The sequence below is a fragment of the Halichoeres trimaculatus genome, unplaced genomic scaffold (assembly GCF_033239565.1).
Source record: "Halichoeres trimaculatus isolate MK-OKI-2021-1 unplaced genomic scaffold, fHalTri1.1 fHalTri1_scaffold_16, whole genome shotgun sequence".
Classification (NCBI taxonomy): domain Eukaryota; kingdom Metazoa; phylum Chordata; class Actinopteri; order Labriformes; family Labridae; genus Halichoeres; species Halichoeres trimaculatus.
This window is the reverse complement of record NW_027437194.1, coordinates 29,586,312-29,607,400: the sequence shown is the minus strand read 5'-3', so window position 1 is coordinate 29,607,400 and position 21,089 is coordinate 29,586,312. Positions and strand designations below refer to the sequence as shown.

Sequence of the window (21,089 nt, the reverse complement as noted above, 5' to 3'; positions counted from 1 at the left end):
TTGGTTTTCCACTAACAAGGAGCTGACAGTTGTTTTTGATCTTGTACAAGAGGAAACACTGAGTTCAAGCCAAAGTGAAACATGCAATTCAAGAATAACTCTATTGTTTTTTTGTTTTTTGTTTTCTGTTTTTTTCTGGAGGCATCTTCTCTGAGTGTGGGATTTATTAAACACACAAAAAGTTGGATGAGAGAGCTGGAAGTGGAATGAAATATCCAACACTGGTTATTCTTTGCTCCCACCAAAGATCAAACGCTGAGAGAGAAATATAAAAGGGATCAACCAAAGAGTTGAAAGGTGACACCAAAGTTTTTGAGAGAAAACTGAAGAACAGGAAATGAAATAACTTTGAAAAAAAAAGCTTAAATTGAGTCCTGGATGAGGGCCAGACTAATACAGAGATAAAACAGACAGGGTTGGCTCATTTGAATGAGTACGCCTTGAGAAATGATTTGGAAGATTAAAGGGATCTGGCTGTGAGCTGCAGTGAGCTCCTCAGGCAGGTGTTCAGAAGTTTGACTTTGACAGAAGAGGTCCGGTCATCCTCAGCTCAGAGCCCGTCTGAGAGGCTGCTGGTCTGGCTTTGGAGGGGATGAAACTTCTGAAATGTAGCTTGTGGCAGGAGTTACTTTAAGTGAAAATGATATTGATTGGCCGTGAAAAAGTCGGCAGGTCATCAGGATAAAAAGCTTTTACTACAGATATCTGCACGTTTTGGCAGTGAGACATGACGAGTCATTCTGCTGTGTTTTGTTTAGTCCAAGTCCAGCAGCGTGATCCAGTTGAGTTTACAGAAGATGTGTTTTCAGCAGCGGGGGCTCATCTACTTTACAAGTAACTGCTAAAATGTTGAAATAAGACCATCCCTGAGTCCTGGGGACGCTCCAAATGTAGTGACATCTGCATACCATTGATTTTATTCATTTCATTTTTCTTTTTAGTCCTCTTTTTATCTCCAGAGGCTGCTCAGATCACTAAACGGAGAGCTGCTCAGTTTCTCTTATGAATTTTTCCCAGTATCAGTGTAAAATTGTGTCTGCTGGGGCTTTGAGAAATCTGCTACAGGAAAGAGGAGGCAAACAACAAAACAGAACCCAGATACATCAACTTCTTCCCCCTCTTTCTTCTCCAGTGTGACACGTCTTTCTTCCTCCTTTCTCTCCCTCCCAGAGTGAGGACCTTCCCAAAAGATTCAGCCTTACTCGGCAGGGACACCGTAAGAGCCCTGATGTACTACGCTTTGAAGGTCTGGAGCGACATCGCACCACTTAATTTCCACGAGGTGGCAGGAAGTGATGCAGATATCCAGATCGACTTCACAAAGGCCGACCACAATGATGGATACCCCTTTGATGGACCAGGGGGCACCGTGGCTCACGCGTTTTTCCCTGGAGAGAGGTTCACAGCTGGGGATACACACTTTGATGATGACGAGGCCTGGACCTTCAGATCTCCAGGTGAGAGACTTTGCTTTTCAGTGTCAAGTGTTGTACACATGCGCTTGAATATGCACACTCCAGATTAATTATTGAGGGACAGAGTGGTTCTGCATCAAAAACAGGGTAGAGATAGAAAAATAATGGGGTTCCATGAATATTGAGTGATGTTGCGGTAAATGTGTCAGACGTGCTGTTTCTAAGAAATGAAATATGAACAAAAGAGTCACTGCTGGAAAATGAGTGAATGTTTGAACTTTTAAACCCACACAGACTTGTATACCCAGAACTAGAACACTAACTGTATTCCAGGCCCAGCTGTACTTCTACTGTCCCCTTTGTTCATGTCCTATATTCTATATTTTATGGTTTATGAATCAGAATCATAGATTGAGCTCACTAAGGTTTCAGGAACATGTCTCAGAGGAGTGACTCAAACACTAGTGATAATAATAGTTAAAGTTGTATCATTGGGAGGTGTAAAAGTAGTGCTTACCCTTACGAAAGAAAAATGTATGTACCAATATATTTTTTGAAATGTATTGTAATATGTTATTGATATAGTATGATATACATGGAATAATATATTGAGGGCATATATACAATATATGATATATTCATTAGATATAATGCAATATATTGTAAAATATACAAATGATTGCCGCTTTCCATATATTGCAATATATTGGAAAATATAAATAATAAATCTCATATATGGGAATATATTACCTAATATATAACATGATATTTTCCAATATGCTGCAGTATATTTTTCTATCGTAAGGGCACCTTACCCCAGATGCCATAAACAACCCACACTCACTCGCTCCTAATGGCCATAACTTCTTCTTTTAAACAACTTCACTTAACTGGTTACTGAAATGGATCACACTTGTTTGATAAACCCCGCCATATGGGCAAGAATTCAAGGTTTTAAACTTTCAAACAAATGACTGTGGAGGGAAAATAACAAACTAAAGTGCCATCTAAGTGATTTCATAATTCTTCTCTACAGAAAAGTCTTTCACTTGATTTATGGGCAGAGCTGAAAGGAAAGCGTCTCTTTCAGACCTTGCAGCAACGCTACAATCTGTGTTGACAACTAACAGCTGCTTCAATGACAATCAATAAAAGAGTGATTTGGGCACAATGACACAGTGATGAGATTTCCCGAGCTGTGGACACAAGGTTTCCAGCAGAATATCAGCCTGCTTCTGAAGACACAGTGCAACAATGGCTGGAAATTCATTCACTCAACAAAGCCAGTGGTAATCTGAAGTACTACTCATCTTTAGTGAAGCCGTTCAATGTGCTGCACCCTGCTGACCTGCTACAGTGCACTGAAAGATGGGCTCTTTGTGGAATGAGTGAAAAAGATACTGACATGACACTTGACATTTGTACACAACAGTCTGGTGAAGAAAAAGATTAGGATGAGCACCAATGAAAGCATTAACATTCTCATAAAGTCCAGACCAGACTGAAACGTTAGTGGACATTCTACATCCATATTTTTCAGCACTTTGTATTTAACCTTTCTGTCACAATGCATGGATTGATACAGTGGTTGGTAAGTGTCATAAGATTTGCAAAAGCTTCAACCCTTATGCAAACGGAACAAGACAACAGAAGTACAGCCATAAATGAAGCTAAAAAGAGGTTAGTTTTTACCACCGACACAGAAAAGTTTTGAAAGTTGGAAAATCATTTTCTTTTTTAACTCGCGCTATAATAAATATTGCTTTAAGGCCAACATTATGACATGACTGACTCATACAGCTAAATAAAAAATGACACATAACCAGCAAATATCACAAGGTGTGACCTCTACAAAGATATACTGAAAGATGCTATGAGGAGGATCTGTTTTAATTGGACTGCCTCACCACCTTCTGGCCGGAGTCTCTGCACACTGTCGTAAATTACTTTTATTGCTGTGTGTGTTTGTTTTGGAATTAAAAAGAGATAGGATGGAAACAAACTTTCTTTGTTCAAGGCAACCTTTATACTGGATACAATGTGCCAAGCTAAGGTATTTATCAGTTACATAGCCCTACAGTTTGAAACGTGAAATCAAGCAAACGTTATAGCAGCTGGCGATATGCAGCACTATCGGCAGGCTGGGGCTTCAATGTATCTGTAGGCTAACGTGACAAGCAGTAAACACTGTCAGTTTGTAAGTTGTTTTGTAGCTGTCTATATTTAGCACAGCTGGCAGTCCAGTGCTCTAAGACAGTGGTTCTCAAATGGGGGTATTTGTATCCCTGGGGGTATGCAAGGGCACTCCACGGGGTACGCAAGATTCAAGAACGTATATTCAAAAAGTAGCAACCAAGCAAAATTCCTTTATCACCATTTATTTAATCAATGTTTGAATCCAAGTTTAGGTTCATAAATGTAATATCATATTCAATTGACACTAAGAGTACAGTGCTTTGTTCTTTTTTTCTTCCATCCAAAACTGCTTTGTGCTTGTTAGAGGGTACTTGGCGAAAAAAAAAAAAAAAATAAATTAAAAAAAACATATCATAGGGGGTACATAGCTGAAAAAAATGTTCAAGAACCACTGCTCTAAGACATGTCTGTAATGTATAACATTAGTGAATCCTGGTTGTGTCCTGCCAGTCATCTACCAATCAGAGCTAATGTAACCTCACTCTTCATTTTATTGATAGACTCTCAAGTTTGAGCAGACCACTGCAGAATAACTGCTGACTGTGGGTTGGAATCAACATTAGCACTAACAGTTATGCTCCTGTGTTAGCCTTTAGCTCATGCTCTATCTCTCCTCTGTTTATCTTTCTTCTGCTCTTCTGTCCTTTTTCTGTCTGACAGTTAGGCTCCAGTGTCCACCACCACTACAAAATTAATCACAGAAATCGTTTTCAGCAGAGAAAAACAAAGATCTCTATTCTCTGTATTAAACTTTGTCAGTCAGCGTGGTGTTGTCATAGAGACATGCTGTAACTCAATCCAGCCCTGATGGAGCCAATCAGGAAGCTACAAAGTTGCATTCAAAAATAACCTGTAACCTGTAATATTGGTGCTGATAATCTCATTTTGAAGTGTGGATCAAGATCAGGCTTATATCCAGAAGGGAGACTTTTTCTAGATAAGAAAGAAACTCCTCACAGACACATTAAGTAAATGAATTTTTTGTGATTAATGAAGTACATTCTTTTCTTTTCTTTAAGTGATCATACTTGACTAATGTTGTGTCTGTATTACTGTTGTGTTGTGGGGTTTACAAATTGTCTGACACCTACTGGCCATCGTACTATAACAGGCTGAATTCCAGAGAGGGTGATTAATGTCAGTCAGTCCACCTGTCACCACAGACAGAGTTAGGAGCATCTGTACAAAGTAAATGAAGCCTTAATCATTATGAGCACACACATGTTGTTTTGTTCATTAACATCTTTGTTAAACTCCAGGACAACACATTTCTTCACAGTGGGCTTGTTTCTTGACTTGAAATAAAACACAGTCATATTTATTGAAATTTCAATCTGAGTGTATTTCCTTACCTTGTTCAGCCAGCAGGTGCACAGCGTCATTATGTTGATGGGAGGGTTTGAGGTGCTTTAAAGATCTAAAGCCTTTGTACAACTTTGATACAAATCTCTGATCATCTCACTGAAAGAGTTCAAAGAGTGAAAACGCTCTAATTAAAGATAACGGCCATGACGTGATGACTTTTACTTATCAGTCAAAGAAAAATAAAATGTGACCAAAACTTGTCAGAATGTTGTCCACAGAGACTAATCTAAGTGTATGCTCAAATTAAACTGACACAAAGATACATACAAATAAAACAAAACAACAGTTTTCTGGTGACCCACGTAGGCGCTAGGTTGTTTTCCTTTTATTTTCTTTGTATTTTAACCTTTTTATAGACTTACTGCTAAGCTAGCTGTTGCTTTGTATTTTGGACACATGCACTCTTTAGTCACTTTGTTAGGAACACCTGTTCAACTGCTCATTAACGCGAATATCTAATCAGCCAATCACATGGCAGCAACTCAATGCACTTAGACGCAATGAGACAACAGCTAAAGTTCAAACCGAGCATCAGAATGGAGAAGAAAGGTGATTTAAGAGACTCTGAACATGTCATGGTTGTTGATGCCATACGGGCTGGTCTCTACTCCTTTCCTGTTCCCAATTAAGAGTAAGACGCAGAGGCTACGATTCACACAGGCTCACCAAACTGGGGCAGTAATAGAGCGAAAACATCTCCTGGTCTGATGAGTCTGGATTTCTGCTTCACATTCAGACGGTTGGCTCAGGATTTGGAGGAAACAATATGAACACATGGATCCATCCTGCCTTGTATCAACTCTTCAGCTGCTGCTGGTGTAATGGTGAGGATATGACTCTGAACTGGAAGTCACTGCATGCTCTTCCAAAAATGACTCTCTGTAAAAACTCAGCATAACAGATACAAGTTAAAAATGTTTATAACATAAACATGTAAAATATAACATGTTTTTGGAGAGGGGCCCCCAGTACTGTCACCAGCTCACAGTTCAGAAGCCACCATCTGTGGTGCTATGGAGTAGCCTCAGTGCCCATGGTGTGGGTGGCTGAAACATCTGGAAGGGTCCCATTTATGCCAAACAGTATCTACAGGTTTTATAGTAAAATGCTGCCATGAAGGAAAAACCTTTATGGAGACAAGTGCTGCTGAGCTGCTGAAATCTAATATCAGGAAAGAAGAGGGTGTATTTGAGTTTTTCTCTAGAAACTGGTCTCAGTGGGTCTGTAACCTCCTCAGAGTGTCGTCAAACAGGCAACAGCTTTTAAATCTTTTCATCATGCTAACAAACAATGATCTGGGTGAAGATTTGAAGAAAAGCAGGTGCAGAGAATTTGTTGCAGGTTGAAATGACTCAGCTGAGCTGGCAGTCCAATGGACGACAGCCATAGCGTTACCACAGAGTGAAGAGACGCCAAGTGTGAATCATCTTACCTTGTTAGATGTTCTGTTTTTCAGGGTTATTTCTTTTCCTTGACACAATACAGCAGTGTGAAATAAAACATGACAGCTCTCTGTGGGATGTCTTTTTATGTTATTGCCCAATCAATACTGTTAAAACCACCTGAACTTAACCTCATTACGTCACATGCTTTTAGGATAGAGTTGTTTGATTTTCTATGCAGACAGTATCCCAGAGACACCATAATCATGGATTATCAAAGCGACATATTGCCCAGTTATCTTTCCCATGTTCTTGCTTTGGGACTCCCCATCTTCAAAACCCTGGAACAAACAGGACCTATCGCTTGGTCAAGGTCCTTGTTAATTGTACAATTTCAAATCCTCTTCCTCTCTAATGCACTTGAAAGGATAATAGCTACCCAATTAACTGTGTATCTCTAGAGCAATGTGGTGTTCAGATTCTTCAGGCTGACATTTTGGTCGTTTCACAGCACTGGATGTGCTTTTGGTTGAAATATCCCTCTGCATGTGTGAACAGCTCTCTCTTAAACACTCACTTGTGTTACCTGTTTGTGTGCATTGTCTGATTTTTTTTATTTTTTTACCCACATAGAGAACATACTGAGTACTATTTATAGAAATAATCAAAGCAAACATGTTGATGATGTGGTGAAGAAGTGGCCTATTCAGAGAGCACTGTTATATATTCTGTGTTCTTTTCAGAACAACTGATCTCAGTAATTCTGTTCTTTTTGTGTTTTTTCTCTTGGTAACTTGGGGGAAAATGTTGCCTAACTGTGAAATTATCCAATAATATATATTTTTCTCCACATTGAAAGTTGTTGCCAGCCAGGTGGTAGCTCAGTATATCTTTTCAAAGCTTTTCTTGCTGAAATTTGTCCCCCGCTGTGTCAGAAAATGAGTCTGATAAGAGAGCAGAAGATGAAGTTGCAGTCAGTAAAAACCAAATCATTGTTAGCAGACACTGAAGATTCCTGTGGAACAGCAGAGTGGAGTTATAATGCTCTTTGGATTTGTCATACAAGCTGTGATAGTGATAGATTTTCAGTGTAGGAAGTCCCCTGAATCACGGGTTGCCATTAAAATGGTCCCAGAGAAAGTAAGACCACAATGAAAGGTGTGATTTTGAAGAACGTAGTTTGTAATTTACTTTATGAAGTACTTTTTTAAAACCTAAAAATAAGAGAAATCAAAAATAAAAAAAAATCTGAAGGAACAGTTAGTGTAAATTCTATGTTAACAAACTTAAATATATCAGCCAGTGGTGCAGGGCTGGACTGGGACATGTTTTAAGCACAGGGGATTTCATGGTTTAGGGGAGCCTGCGTCATTTTAGAACTTTGTACTGATGAAATATAGTTTGGGATTAGCAGTGTATGTCTGAAATGAATCACTATTCTTGACAGTCATGTTATTTATGGCCTCTTTTGTTAAAACAGAAATAAATAATAACATTTTTAATCAAATTTCAAATAAGAAAAAAATCAAACTATCATTAATTTTAACAAATGTACAAAACGTAAATTCTGTTTTGTGTTACAGATCCAGCATCTTGACTCATTTCCAGCATAATGTTAGCCACAAGCTTTTCTTAAAAATACAATTAAGTGAAACATCTGTCCATGTCAGCTTCTGTAGATTTTAAATTTCTTTTTCATGTTTTTATCTGGCAGAATAATGTAAAATGCTTCTCAGATAATAAGTATCTGGACCCGTCCCTAGCATGTGACCTGTATGAACAACTTCCTGTGATCTTAAACCAGCCCTGACAGCCAACAACCAGCCTGCTGTGGCCTCCTTAACAAAACATAACTTTTATCATGTCTAGAAATGACTATGAATCCATTTCCTTGTGGATTTACAAAATGCATCAAATAAGCTATTTTTGCAGAAGAAAATAAACATTCTGCATCTCTACCAAATCTTACAATCACATGTTAAAGCAGGTGAGTTTTAAGTATTAAGGGGTACTATCGCTGCTGATAAGTCCCATTGGAACTTTTCATATCTTTGGCTCATTTTTGCCAAGTTTGGTGACTGCAAAGGTATTTTAAGTCCTTCAATTATACATCCTGTTACATGGTAAACAATACAACTTAGCACAGGAAAGACTTTTTATGTGACTGACAAAACGAAACGTGCAAAGTAAAAGTGACTCACAGAGCAGTCAAAACTCAAAATAAACAAAGAAGGAAAAAAAAGTAAACGATAAGCCTGTCTTTGAGAAGGGTAATATTCAAGTAACTCAGGTTGATTTTAAAAACTTTATTCCAAAAGCAGATTTTAAAAAGCTCTCTATTTCTTTGTGAATGGATTTTTGTAGATCTATGCTTTAAGATCTATGCTTACACATCCTTTCTTCTTTTCTGAGAAAAGTTTTACTTTCTCCTCTACCCACACAGACTGTGAATCAAACTAATTCCTGTTCAAGGTTTAAGCTCAGATAGAAAAGTTCAGCCAGCCAGTGAAACATTTTGGATATCAGTCATCCTCTGGATGGTGAAGTAGCATCATCTTAATGAGTCGACCCTGTCTCTCTCTACTTGTAAAGGAGCACATTGTTCTCACTGCCTGCAGGTACAAGGTGCAGGAGTCACAGCGAACAAACAAGGCCATCAGCAACAGACTGAGAACTCACATGGTCATTTCAGTGCGTTGAAGAGGGAGGGGTAGAAGACTGATAACATCAAAGGCAACATTTAAACGTTGACACATTAGACTTTCAGAGGGATGCAGGATGAGATTTGTTGCTGAACATGTTACACAATTGACAAAACAGGGCAAGCATTGGGATGTGCAAATTTGGCCACAAGGGGCAGTAAAACTAGTTGAAATGTGGGAGTGCGTATAACTGCAGTTCATGGAGTGTCCACTAGAAGCTGTCTCTGGAAGTATCAGAAACCACATACACACACCAAGCCAAAGACATTTTCACAGCAGAAATAGAAAAAAAATATTTACAGCCTGGTAAAAAAAACAAAAACAAATTCTTGAAGCAAAATGTGACACTGAGCAAAACATAGACTGTATAATACATGGATGTAGTCTCTGTGATGTCACTCATCTGTGTCTGATAGGGAGTTTTAAAGTAAATGGTCGGTGGAGGCCATATTGGAAATGAGGCGGGCTTAGCTATTTGACAGTTAGTCTGGTGAGCAGGGCCTCTGATTGGGCGACCTTTCATCTTAGTATCTTCTAAACTGGCATGTCAGGAAAAATTCCCCCCCCATATTGTGTGTGTCATTAGAGAAATTAACATTTCAGACTGAAGTCATTTTCTGTACCAGAGTGTAAACAAGTTTATTTCTGTGAGGCACAAAAATGACGATCTGAACAATCAACAGTTGATAGAGAAAAACAAGCCCTGACATGTCCCAGCAAGGACAGGGAACTAATAACCTCTAACGGTTGAAAAAAGGCCAAATTCAAAACGCTGCAAAATGTCAAACAAAAGCCTTCAACACTTCTGCAAAACCTCAAGGTTAAAGAGACGTTTAATGAAAAACAACTCCCAGTCAATGATGGTGCTTACTTTGACTCTTTGAGCTCTTTTTTCTCGTAGCGTTTAGCAGAGCATGGTTTAGAGCTCAATGTAACTAAATGTTGATTGCCATTCAGTGTCGCGTGCTGAATGCTAACCATTGACGTGACATATCCCATGTCTCCTGCTTTGTATTGCAGCCTGCCTGTCAGTTAAATGGCTTAAAGGATCGTTTCTCTCTGGCAGCCAACATGCCTAATTTAACATTCTAAATATTCACAAAAGGAAATGATGCTTACTTCCATTCCTCTCCATTAATTCTGACATGACACAATAACTCTTTGTGTAACACTTTGCCTTGGGCGAAGAAGTCACAGCGAGGAACACACACACAGACTGGAAGCACAAAGCTAAAGCTAATTACCCACTGGCTGTAGGGATAATACTGTTATTTATACTTATCTACTTAGTGTTTATAAGTATAAACTGTTGGATTAGTAACAACAAATAATGTTTATGTGTTAATACTTGATTTAATTCAGAGGTGTGTACTGTTGACTAGAGAAAGTTCGTCTTAAACCGTACAGTTGCAACATTTAAAACAAAAGAACAATGTTGAAATACTTTTTTGTTTTACATCAATAAAGTAAAAAAAAAAAAAAAGAAGAAGAAGAAGATTATCCGATTATTTAACCCCAAAAAACCATCAGTAACATCTGAACACACCTGAACAGGATAAGTGCCTCCATGCCACAATAGACTGATGCAGTATTTCATAATTACTTCAAGAAAGCAGAGTATAAATGAAGTGGGATATTTATTTATTGTTAACATTTTTTATTTATTTTAGTTAGTATTATAATAATTTGAGACATTGGATTCCTGGCTCTGGTTTTCTGTCAGCCATAACCATCAAAATTTAAGCAAAAAAGCTTAATGGTTTTATTTCTAAGGAACAAAAAAGTACATTAAGTTTACCTTTGGCCGTGTTCAAGCCTTGTTTCCACCAAATGGTTCATTATGGTACGGGTTGGATCATTAAGCCAGATCCTGTTAGTTTCCACAGCCAACCATGCTCCCCCCTTGTGGTAGGCGGCATGTAAGCTGGATGTAGGCAGGATGGACTCCACAGCAGTGCAAACAAAGAGCAACGATGGAAGACATCCAGCAATTTGTCTTCTTTATGATTGGCATGTGGCTCTGAACAATCAAGCTTTGTCTCAGAAAATGTTATCAGAGTCATGGCTTGTTCTTTCCACCAATCAACAGACTGCAGTGTTTCTTGATCCACCTTCTAGGGTCAGATCAGTATGTCTGGCACCTCAACAGAAGGGCACCAAAAAGTGGGGCGGTACAGGTCAGTAATTTGGGGACCTGTCCCAGTTTAGTCAAAGAGACTCCACAAAACGCGTGCTGTACTGAGACGAACTGACCTGAACCACTTGGTGGAAATGGAGCTTTTGCAATCATCAGATCACCAGTTGCTGATCCTGCTGTTTTCAGCTCAACATAATACTGAAGCTGGTACATGTTGATGTTTATCATACAACAGCTGTTACAAGGAAGGACAAAGTAGAGACACTAGAGATGAAATGTGCATCAGTTCTGTAGATTTTGTAAACACAGGAAGCATGACCCCCTCAGAGGACCAATCACAGGGCTTGAAATCTGTGGGGTTTCAGCAAATAGCTACATTTGGGAGGTGGTACACTTAGGTCTTGAGACCATAGACTAAAAAAAATGGAGGTCATCTTGCTCAGCTCGAAGTAAGGTCTCCACAAAAACTGCTCCCCCTGGTGACTGGCTGCAGTACAGGTCAAAAAATCTTTTCAATCATTCCAGATGGGCTGTGGTATAACTTTAAAAAATTAATACACCTCGTAGAAATGTTTCTCAAGTCCTATTTTTGTGGTGATTTGAAGAGCTCATTTGGCTGCCTTGTATTTAGGTTCTCTTTTTACTGAAGATTTTCATTTTCAGTGGCTATAAGAGGTTAAAAATAAGGTTTAATGTCATGTTTAACAATGATTGACAGCTGCCGTTCTTGTGGGGGTTTTTTTTATAGGGATTGTAAAATATGTCAGAAGCTAGAGTCAAGAAGTGATTAGACTCTCAAAAGAAAACAAACATTTATTATTTTTGTCACCCAGCGCCACTCAGATTCTCCCAGAATCCCTCAGTCTCTATTGCGCAGACTCTGGCTCCATACTGCTACAATGGCTGCGCCTGTGAAGGGGGTATTATAGCTTCAAACCGTACAATGATAAATGGCGGAGCCACGCTGTCCACTCTATATACAGTCTATGCTAGAGACCTATGGTACAGGGAAAGCCATCAATTCTGAACAGCAGGTTGAACCAGGCTTAACTGTTCAAGCTTCACCCATATCATGTTAAATTAAATACATATTTTACAGATTCAGAGCACCTTAATTCTTGACTTCTTTAAACTTTTACTTCTGAAGCCTGCATAAAGTTATAAGAGTTCATAAGTATTTCAAAGTATAGAGATCAATTTACGTCCTTCAGTAACTTGTATAACTGGGATATTTCCGAGGATTCAGGTCCATTCCTTTTCTGAATGTTTAAATCCTGATGAGCTTCCTGAATAAGTGCTTGAGTCCTAACTGTACCTGATATGAAGTTTAATGTCTTCACTGAATGCCTGATAGTCGAGAAAGTTTAGGTTGAGAAACCAAAATCAGAGACCTGTGGCTGTTGACATCATCAATAATAATTTATGTTGACCAGTTTAATATTTAATCCTGTACTAAGGTAACAAATAGATCAATCTGCTTTAAAAACTCTTTGAATAAAAACTTGTCTCACTTAAAAACGTTTTTGGTTTCATGAATGCAGTATAAAGATATTATCAGTTAGCCTCCTGTCACTTCCTGATGCAGTTTTTGAAGTGCACACCTGACTATAACTGCAAGAGGTGCGTCTGTATTTGCTGTGTCATCATCTGTAAATTTCCCAGCATGCTCAGGATGAAGGGAAGGAGCTGTTCAACCCTGAGCCTTTTAACACAGTTTTCCTGCATTAAGCAGAGTGAACACGGCTCTATGCCTCAGATATTCTGATAGAAGTATTGAATCTTCAGTCATCAAGGTGCAGGGTAATGCAAGGTCACACCACTACAAGGACTCACATCAAAGGAAAGGATTGCCTGAGGCTAGTTTTGTTCCAACTACCTATGCTACCAATTTTTATTAAACTATTCATTCATGGCTGCAGGCTATGATCGTAGCATTCTGGATACATCATTCTGTCTTCAAGGTACAGGCACTCTGTAATAAACTGTCTTATGTGAGTGAGAGTAGACTTTTTGATCCAGTGCGACACCATAGGAATAGTTTGATTTGTTTCATATCATGTGGTAATTTATCTCCTGTGCCTCTCTGTGTGTCTGTCACTTCCTCTGCTGCTCTCTGTCCTCCTGCCACACGTATCAGCCTCACTGACTCCAGCATCCTCCCAAATCTCTCGGCTCCGACTCTGTCCGAAGGCATTAAGGTTTTTCTCTGTCAACCTCAGATGGACTGTAAATACCATGACATGGTACCCACTTTGTTCTGAGTCCCTGCTCTCTCCCCCTCAATCCCTCCTTTTATCCACCTTTCCCCCCTGCACCACATGCTCCTGTAGATTAGACCGGGCGCCGGGCACTGGGCATCTGAGAATCCCAGGTGCTGTGAGCACAAGTGCACATCTCCAATTGTGCTTTTGTCTTTTGACAGCACACAGCACTAAGATGTTCCTGTGCTGAGGCCAACATGAGGTTAACAGAAGGCAGACTTCAGAGCCCAGCCACCAAGGAACTCTAAGCTAGCTTGGCTCCACACACGAGCACTCACATTTTTGTAAATCTGGATCTCTAAACCCATGTTTTTGTCTTGCTTAGCAGAGCCAGACAATGACTTTTTGGAGGCTTTGCCCTTTTTTCTTTTATAGTCAAACACCGAGGGACATGTGCTTTAATAGCCTGCAGCCTATTTGGGTGTCTTTCCACACTCAGGTTTTGATTGGCAGCCCAGAGGCTCAGGAAGTATTACCATAGTTATCTCACTACTGCACATGCCTAACAGCACTCACAGCCACCAGAGCCGCCTGTCACGCCTCTTAACTTGCAACCTATGGAGTTCACTCCTAAAAGGGATAAACAGGCAAACACGGCTTGTGTTGGCTTCACAAAAGTCACAAACTTTATGCAGGACTTGATCTCTGACGAAGCTGGAGATCTTTGAGGTGGGAACTGAAACGACGGATGGTGCTTATGTGTATGATACATTTTCAAACATGGAGAAATAAGAAGAAGGAAAGAGACGTCCTGTCTTAGGATTTAGGAGTTTGCAGTTTCCTTGTCAAGTAATTTACTACCAGGCTGGATCTCTAGAAAAAAAAACGTGCGACAGGAAAATGTGCTGTGTGCGCAGCATCCTGTGGCTGCTGCTCTGATTGAACTGACTGCTCACGTAAATGAAGGAGGCAAAATGCAATTTTCAAAATTGAAGGGTGTGTGTTTTTCAGTTTAATCCCAGTGCAATCATGAGGGACAAGTAAATGAAGTAAAGAAATATTTATCATAGGGGGTGATTTGGTCATAAATTACTGTCAGAGTGTTTGGCACTCCAGCTCTCCAGGGGAAAGTGTGGATTGAAGGATGTCTGCCCTGAGCGGAGACATAATAAACCCCCTGGAGAGCAGACTCTGGAGGTGGAGCTGCTGGTTGATGGTGTCTCAGACAGGATTAAAAGCATTTACAGGAAACACACTTCAGAACTTGGGGTTTATTACAGTTGCTATGACGCAAACAATTCTTTCCTAACTGAATATGGAAAGATTTAAGTCAGCCAATAAAGGCTCAGGTACACTGTTTTAAAGCTGTAAGACGAGCCTCATGCTAACAGCTATCCTTAGACTGAACTGTGCTTATAAAGTGTTAAAATATGTAGTTATTGAGTTTGTTATGTGGTGTCAAACATTAAGCACAGCAGATGGATGCAGAAACACATGCATGATGTGTATGATCGAAGATGGACAGGGGTGGATGAAGTACAGAATACATGTAGAATAATCCATCACTGTTAAATGTAACTTTTTGTTTAAATGTAATAATTTGATGTAAAGGGCTGCTTTAAAATGTTATGTTAGGTCAAGAAACACATCTTGTTGTTCTAACGCCAACTGAAGTTATCTTGGTTAGATAAGATGTCTTGTGTCAACCCTTGTCTTAGTTTGGTTAATTTAGACTTGTTAGTTAACTTAACGTCTTTGGGTAGTTGTTTAATTAACTAATCTATTTCAACCAGGGCTGGGCGATAAGAGAAAAAAAAACCTTTCATGACAAAAAATTTTTGTTACCTGCAGTCACCATGGAGTTTGGAGAGCAGAGTGGCCGTGAAGGAAAAATAAAGTTTGAATCCATGGAGGTGGGGAAATCAGATGTATGGGTCACAGGCTGCTGCACAGGAGTCGAGAGCTGGGTCCAATGTGGCGCAAGCCCCCCGCCGCAACACTCAGCCATCGCCGCACACACGAAGCAGCTGGTTGGTGCTGTGTCCGGGCTGACATTGATCATAAATACCCTGACAACAGTTTGGAGGTCCTTCAGTGGCCATGGTCCTTCAAATGAGCTGCTGGCAGATGAAGAGGGAGGTTCATCTCCTGCTCTCTCTGGAAAGGGTTGTTTGATTGACGATATGTCTCCACTGTTTTTATTTCTGACAGTCCAACTGTGTTGATAAGTAAGGTGGAAGATTCTCTCTCTGTCACCTTTCATTGCACCTCCACGCCACAACGACCTCAGCCGTTTGTATGTGACACTGTGCCAGTTTGCACCTGGTTTTCAAACGTGTTAAATATCGACGCAAAAACAGCAACGCTAACAGTTTCTCTCTCTAGGTCGTCCTCAGACAAGCCTTCCATGGTTGATTCCACTCATCCCTGTCTACCATGTATCGGGCCAGCTCACTGGTGCTTTGAGTTCCTGCATCCTCTTTTAGTGCCTCCACATAGGTACTCGCGACCAGTGCCCATGCGTTGGTTCCCATAGAACCAATTTGGAGGCTGGCAGTTCTCTATGCCTTTGGCAGTGTCGTGTGAATCTCATTCTCCTGGCAGCTACTTTGTCGCTCACGCTTGTAATTCCTTTGTACAGGATACTGTTGGGTACATGTGCGTCCCTGCTGATGTTCAGTACTACACACAGTATCCTGGTGAGGCACCCATTAAAAGACTTCTGCAAGGTCAGCTTTAGGGTCCAGCATTCACTGCCATAGAGTAGAACAGATTCCACTGTAGCAAAGAAGAAGCTCAGTTTGATTTGGCGGGGTAGGGTGGAGCTTCATACACAGGTCATGCTGTTCAGTGCCTTCCATGCTAGTGCTTTCCTCACTTTTAGGTCCCGCTTGGTTGAGCTGATCCATGGGCCAAGGTACTTGAAGTCCTCAACCTATTCCAGCACAGCCCCTCTGATTGTAGTGGTGGTTGATGTTCAGGAGAGATGTTGCAGGTGATGACCTCGGTTTTCATGTCATTTAGCCTAAGGCCAACAGTTTCAGGTTTGATAAATCACCCTGTGAGCGCCAAATGATTATATTTGCATTTCCTCCCCCCAGATATGATTGTCTGTCCAAACATGAACGAATGAACTCTATTGAAATTCTATCTACCACGTCTCATATTTCTATCCAGGAAAAGTTATTTCCCAGTATATATACCTTTATTGTTTTATTGTCTAGGCCTTATTTCAGCTCAAGTATACCTTTTAGTTGTGTCATCCTTTGAATTTTGTTAAGATAAAATATCCTTGTTACTTAGCTTAATTTCATCAGGTTGTTGTTAAACATTATAAAACTATGTCACAGACAAGCAGTTGTGTCATAATGCCCTTAATTCAGACTTGTGCTATAAGAAACAGACACCTGATCCATTCTATGAAAGGTAGACAACATGTCAATGTCGTGGTTCAGACACTACGAAATCATCTGTTTAACTGTGTAGTAGGCTCTCGTATCCACAGTGTATCGTCCTCTTTTACAGTAACTAATAAAAATAATCATTTATAGAGGCATTTTTGGTAATTCCTTCAAGACTATAGTTTGCCTGAACCATTTGAGGATCTCATATCCTCTGCGTTCCCCCCTCACTCACGGTGACAATAACTTTTTGTCACAATTCACCAAGGCATTCTGGGTAATAACTTGAAAGCTGTAGCTTTACTGAACATCTTTGAAGGGCTGAGGTGTGCAGGAAATTAGGAAGCAAAGTGCAGCAGCAGACCTCTGGTGGCTCTGGTATTTGACCATCAGGACTATAGGCAAGTCTTACCCCAAAAAAATATTTTAAAAAAAGAGTTAACTACCAGTGAAAACTCTGCTTTCAAGGGTAAAAAAAGTGTGTTTTTTAAAATCACTTGTTACAACAATGCACCTCGGTAACAGCCACAGAATTGTGATGATGTAGGTGTTTTTGATCCCACACCCTCCTGAAGTCCTTCATTGTCAAATTGACATGCATTACTGATTTATTTGGACATATCAATTTTCAAGCTGAAATTTATTTTGGAGTTGAAACGATAAAAAATTATTTTTAAGAGTTATCACAACAGCTTCAGTAATCGTTTGTCATATTGACGTAGAACAATATGCAAAATATGCAAAATCACATTTTACAGGTCAACAATCTCACTGATCCTTTTTATAAGATATAGATATGTTCATCACTTTACAAATCAAATCCTCAAAATCTTGATACAATTTTCATCAGAAAAGAGCTTTGAATAGATGGGGCCAGGTAATGAGAACAGCCTGTGCCTAAACTGTGGTGAGCATTCAAGCTGAAAAGGAGGCAAAACTACATGAGAGACAACAACAGAAATGAATATGTGGAATAGTTACCATAAGGTTTTTCAGCTGCCATGATCAAATTTAGTTTTCTTTCCAGATACACTCACACACACCACTGTTTTTTATCTAAATATGCTGGACTGCTTCCTGTCCTGTGATAACTTCACCTACCTGCTCATGAGCAGATATAGCGAGTGTGTTGTTTCAGCACAGCATCTTTCCAACGTTAATACAAAACTACAACAACTCCCAGCATCCTCTTTAAGGCATCATGATGGTCTCACATCTCTCTGTGTCCTGCAGACTCCCACGGGATGGATCTGTTTGCAGTTGCAGTCCATGAGTTTGGTCATGCCATCGGCCTGGTCCACACCTCAGCCATGGAGTCCATCATGAGACCGTACTACCAGGGCCCTGTGGGGGACCCTCTGAAGTACGACCTACCCTATGAAGACAAAGTCCGCGTCTGGCAGCTCTACGGTATGAGGGGATATCTCCCCCCTCTGTTTGTCGTGTGTGTGAGTGTGATTGTGAGTGAGTGTGTGTGTGTGTGTGATGTGGTTGGACAGAGACAGAGGCAGAACAATTGATGAGGTCTGTAGAGAAAGCTTATTGATTAATGAAAACATGGAGAGAGTTAATTGGACCTCTTTATAGCATATGACCTTATCACACCAGCGCCTGATGGAGAGAGTAGCAGTGTGGGAGGGAGACTAATGATCATGAAGATGAGAATGAAGTGCGGGGAAGACTGCTGAAGGCCAGAACTGAAGGAGGAGGTGTATTAAACTGATTCTAAAGCACAGTTACACAAAACAAAGAAGTGAACGCTAAATTCAGTGAAATAAAATGGAATTAATTCAAACCACAGGAGGACGGGCCAAATAAATCTGAAACATATTCAGTTCTTTCAAATGAAAGATAAAGTAAGACATAGAGATTTTCCTTACATCATTTGTTGATTTATGTTTCTTCACATTTTTCCAGGTGTCAGAGACTCAGTCTCTCATACAAACCGACCAGGCATCCCCTCCCAGACAGCCGAGCCCCCGGTTCTGTTGGACCTTCCTGAAAACAGATCCACTCTCCTGTAAGTAGAGATTTATTGAAACACTATAGACTGAACTCCTCTGCTCCAAAAAGTGTTTTGACACCTGATAATCTCCTCAGCAGTACCCTCCATCCTCTACCTCTGCTCTACTTTTCTGGCTCTCTCAAACACACACACTCATGGTTCATTCTGCTCCAAGTGCCCTCTGGCCAGTACTGTGTCCACAGCTTTGGTGAAACGCTGGAGCAGAGGCTGTGATAAATGCCCCCTCTGGATGAACACAAAAAGACAGTCAAAAGTAAAAAGAGCCACTAAACGCTGCAGTGCTGAGCCTCCAGGACACAGCTTCACCTTTTCTTTTCTGTCTGATCCCCAAAAAGCCCTGCCAGCAAAACCTTTCCATGAGTTCAGCCTGTGCTGGTCTTAATGGGTCCACTTAGCTGAGTCTGAACGTTGTATTGCTGAGATGTTGCTCTTAATATCTAACAAAGATTCTGAAATTATTATTAAGAGATATTTAGAAAAGCTGAATGAAAACAGCAGACCTTACATGTTTACAGGATTTTTCAGTAATTAAAGAAAACCCATCCATCCATCCATTCTCTACACCGCTTATCCTGTTTAGGGTCGAGGGTGGCTGGAGCCTATCCCAGCAATCATTGGGCGAGAGGCAGGGTACACCCTGGACTGGTAGCCAGTCAATCGCAGGGCTGACACATAGACAGACAATCATTCACTCACACACTCACACCTAGGGACAATTTGGTGTGCCCAGTTAACCTGGTAAGCATGTTTTTGGACTGTGGGAGGAAGCCGGAGTACCTGGAGAGAACATGCAAACTCCACACAGAAAGACCCACCGGCCGAGGTAGGGATTTGAACCGGTGACTTTCTTGCTGTGAGGCTGCGGCGCTAACCGTTGCACCACCGTGCAGCCCTAATTAAAGAAAACCATGACAAGTATTTTTGAAATTGCTTTCAGCTTACTGTTCAGGGCCTGTGTCAACTGATGGCAGTTTTGGGATTACAACTCCGGTTTTCAGTTTCTGAAAATGGAGCTACAGTCAATGTTTTTTGTTTGTTTGATTTTTGCCTTCATTGTAAACACACAACACAAACTTTTCTAGATCTCTGCATTTTAATTATTGTTTTGATCATATCAGCAGAATCACCACATTTGATTTTTAATCTTACACAAAAAGTTATATCATTTACTCATTCCAGTAGATGGCGGTAATTCACCAAAACCAGACACCCGTATTGACGATTCCTGCAGCGCCATGCATTGTGGGAAACAGTATGTCAGGTAGACTGGTCCATTGCATACTGAGAAATTTCCCTGGATCAGTAGGACAGGGATCCAGGGATTTTTTGTCATACTGCAGATTTTGCAAGTTTTCATATACTGACTACTACACACTGAATTTAGGCCAAAATATTAGGCACTGCCAGTGTAGTAGGTAGTTTGGCAAACAGCCTCTGTGTAGCTGACAGCCACAAGAAATAATGTCACAAACACAGATAAAGAGAAAATCTGCCTTTTTGGAAACTCTCTCAGCACCACCAATGGATTGTAAAGCTCTCCTTGGAAGTGATAGTTTAGCCTTTTTGTACAGAAGTCATGCATGGGAATTTGACCTTTAAAAATAAAAGTGTGATTACTGCTGATTGTTTTGTAATTCTTAATGTTCCCTGCTGTTTCAGTCGGTATTAGCTGTTTACAGGAAAATAGTCATTTAAAGGCCACTGGACTGCAGCCCTATCTGTCATCATCTTAGGGTGTATTCACACCTGTGGCTTGTTTGCTTTGTTCTGATTCAGGGGCAAAACTGATACATTTGTAGCGGTTGTCACTTGGTTTGTTTGTGTTCACAAGGCAAAAGTCTCTTGCGGTTTAAAGTTGTGAACAAATATCACGTGCGATTGATTTTTTTCTCTCATTGGTCAGAAATCATACCTGGAAGACAGTGAGTTTCCCTATCTTTGTTTATTCATTCATGGTCTTACCCGCCATGGAGCATCAACAAAGTGTGGCTAGTTTGCATTTTAGCGTTAATCTGGCTCATGTACCAGTGTGCGCTTTATGAACAACATGTGCATTTTTTCAATGAGGCATTTTATTTTCTCGCTGCTCCACATGAGCCTACGACTCATTTTTTCAGACTTCTCTATGGGTGCGTCTCAAAGCTTCAAAGTTCCATCCTTCCTTCCTCCACTTGCGTCGTTCACTTGCGTCTTAGTCCCTCCCACCAGAGATGCATGGGAGAGACGTGAGGAAATGAAGAGAGGAGAGAGGATGGAGGAGATTG

At 40.4% G+C, this 21,089-nt stretch overlaps 1 protein-coding gene across 1 annotated transcript in view; it reads left to right on the top strand.

Moving 5' to 3' along the window:
* Positions 1-21,089, top strand: part of LOC141805861 (matrix metalloproteinase-17-like) — a 182,392-nt gene that overhangs the window by 130,970 nt on the left and 30,333 nt on the right. The window contains exons 4-6 of the mRNA XM_074691070.1: positions 1,171-1,457; positions 18,033-18,209; positions 18,717-18,819. Coding sequence (XP_074547171.1) covers positions 1,171-1,457; positions 18,033-18,209; positions 18,717-18,819 — 567 coding nt within the window. The remainder of the gene's footprint in view (positions 1-1,170; positions 1,458-18,032; positions 18,210-18,716; positions 18,820-21,089) is intronic.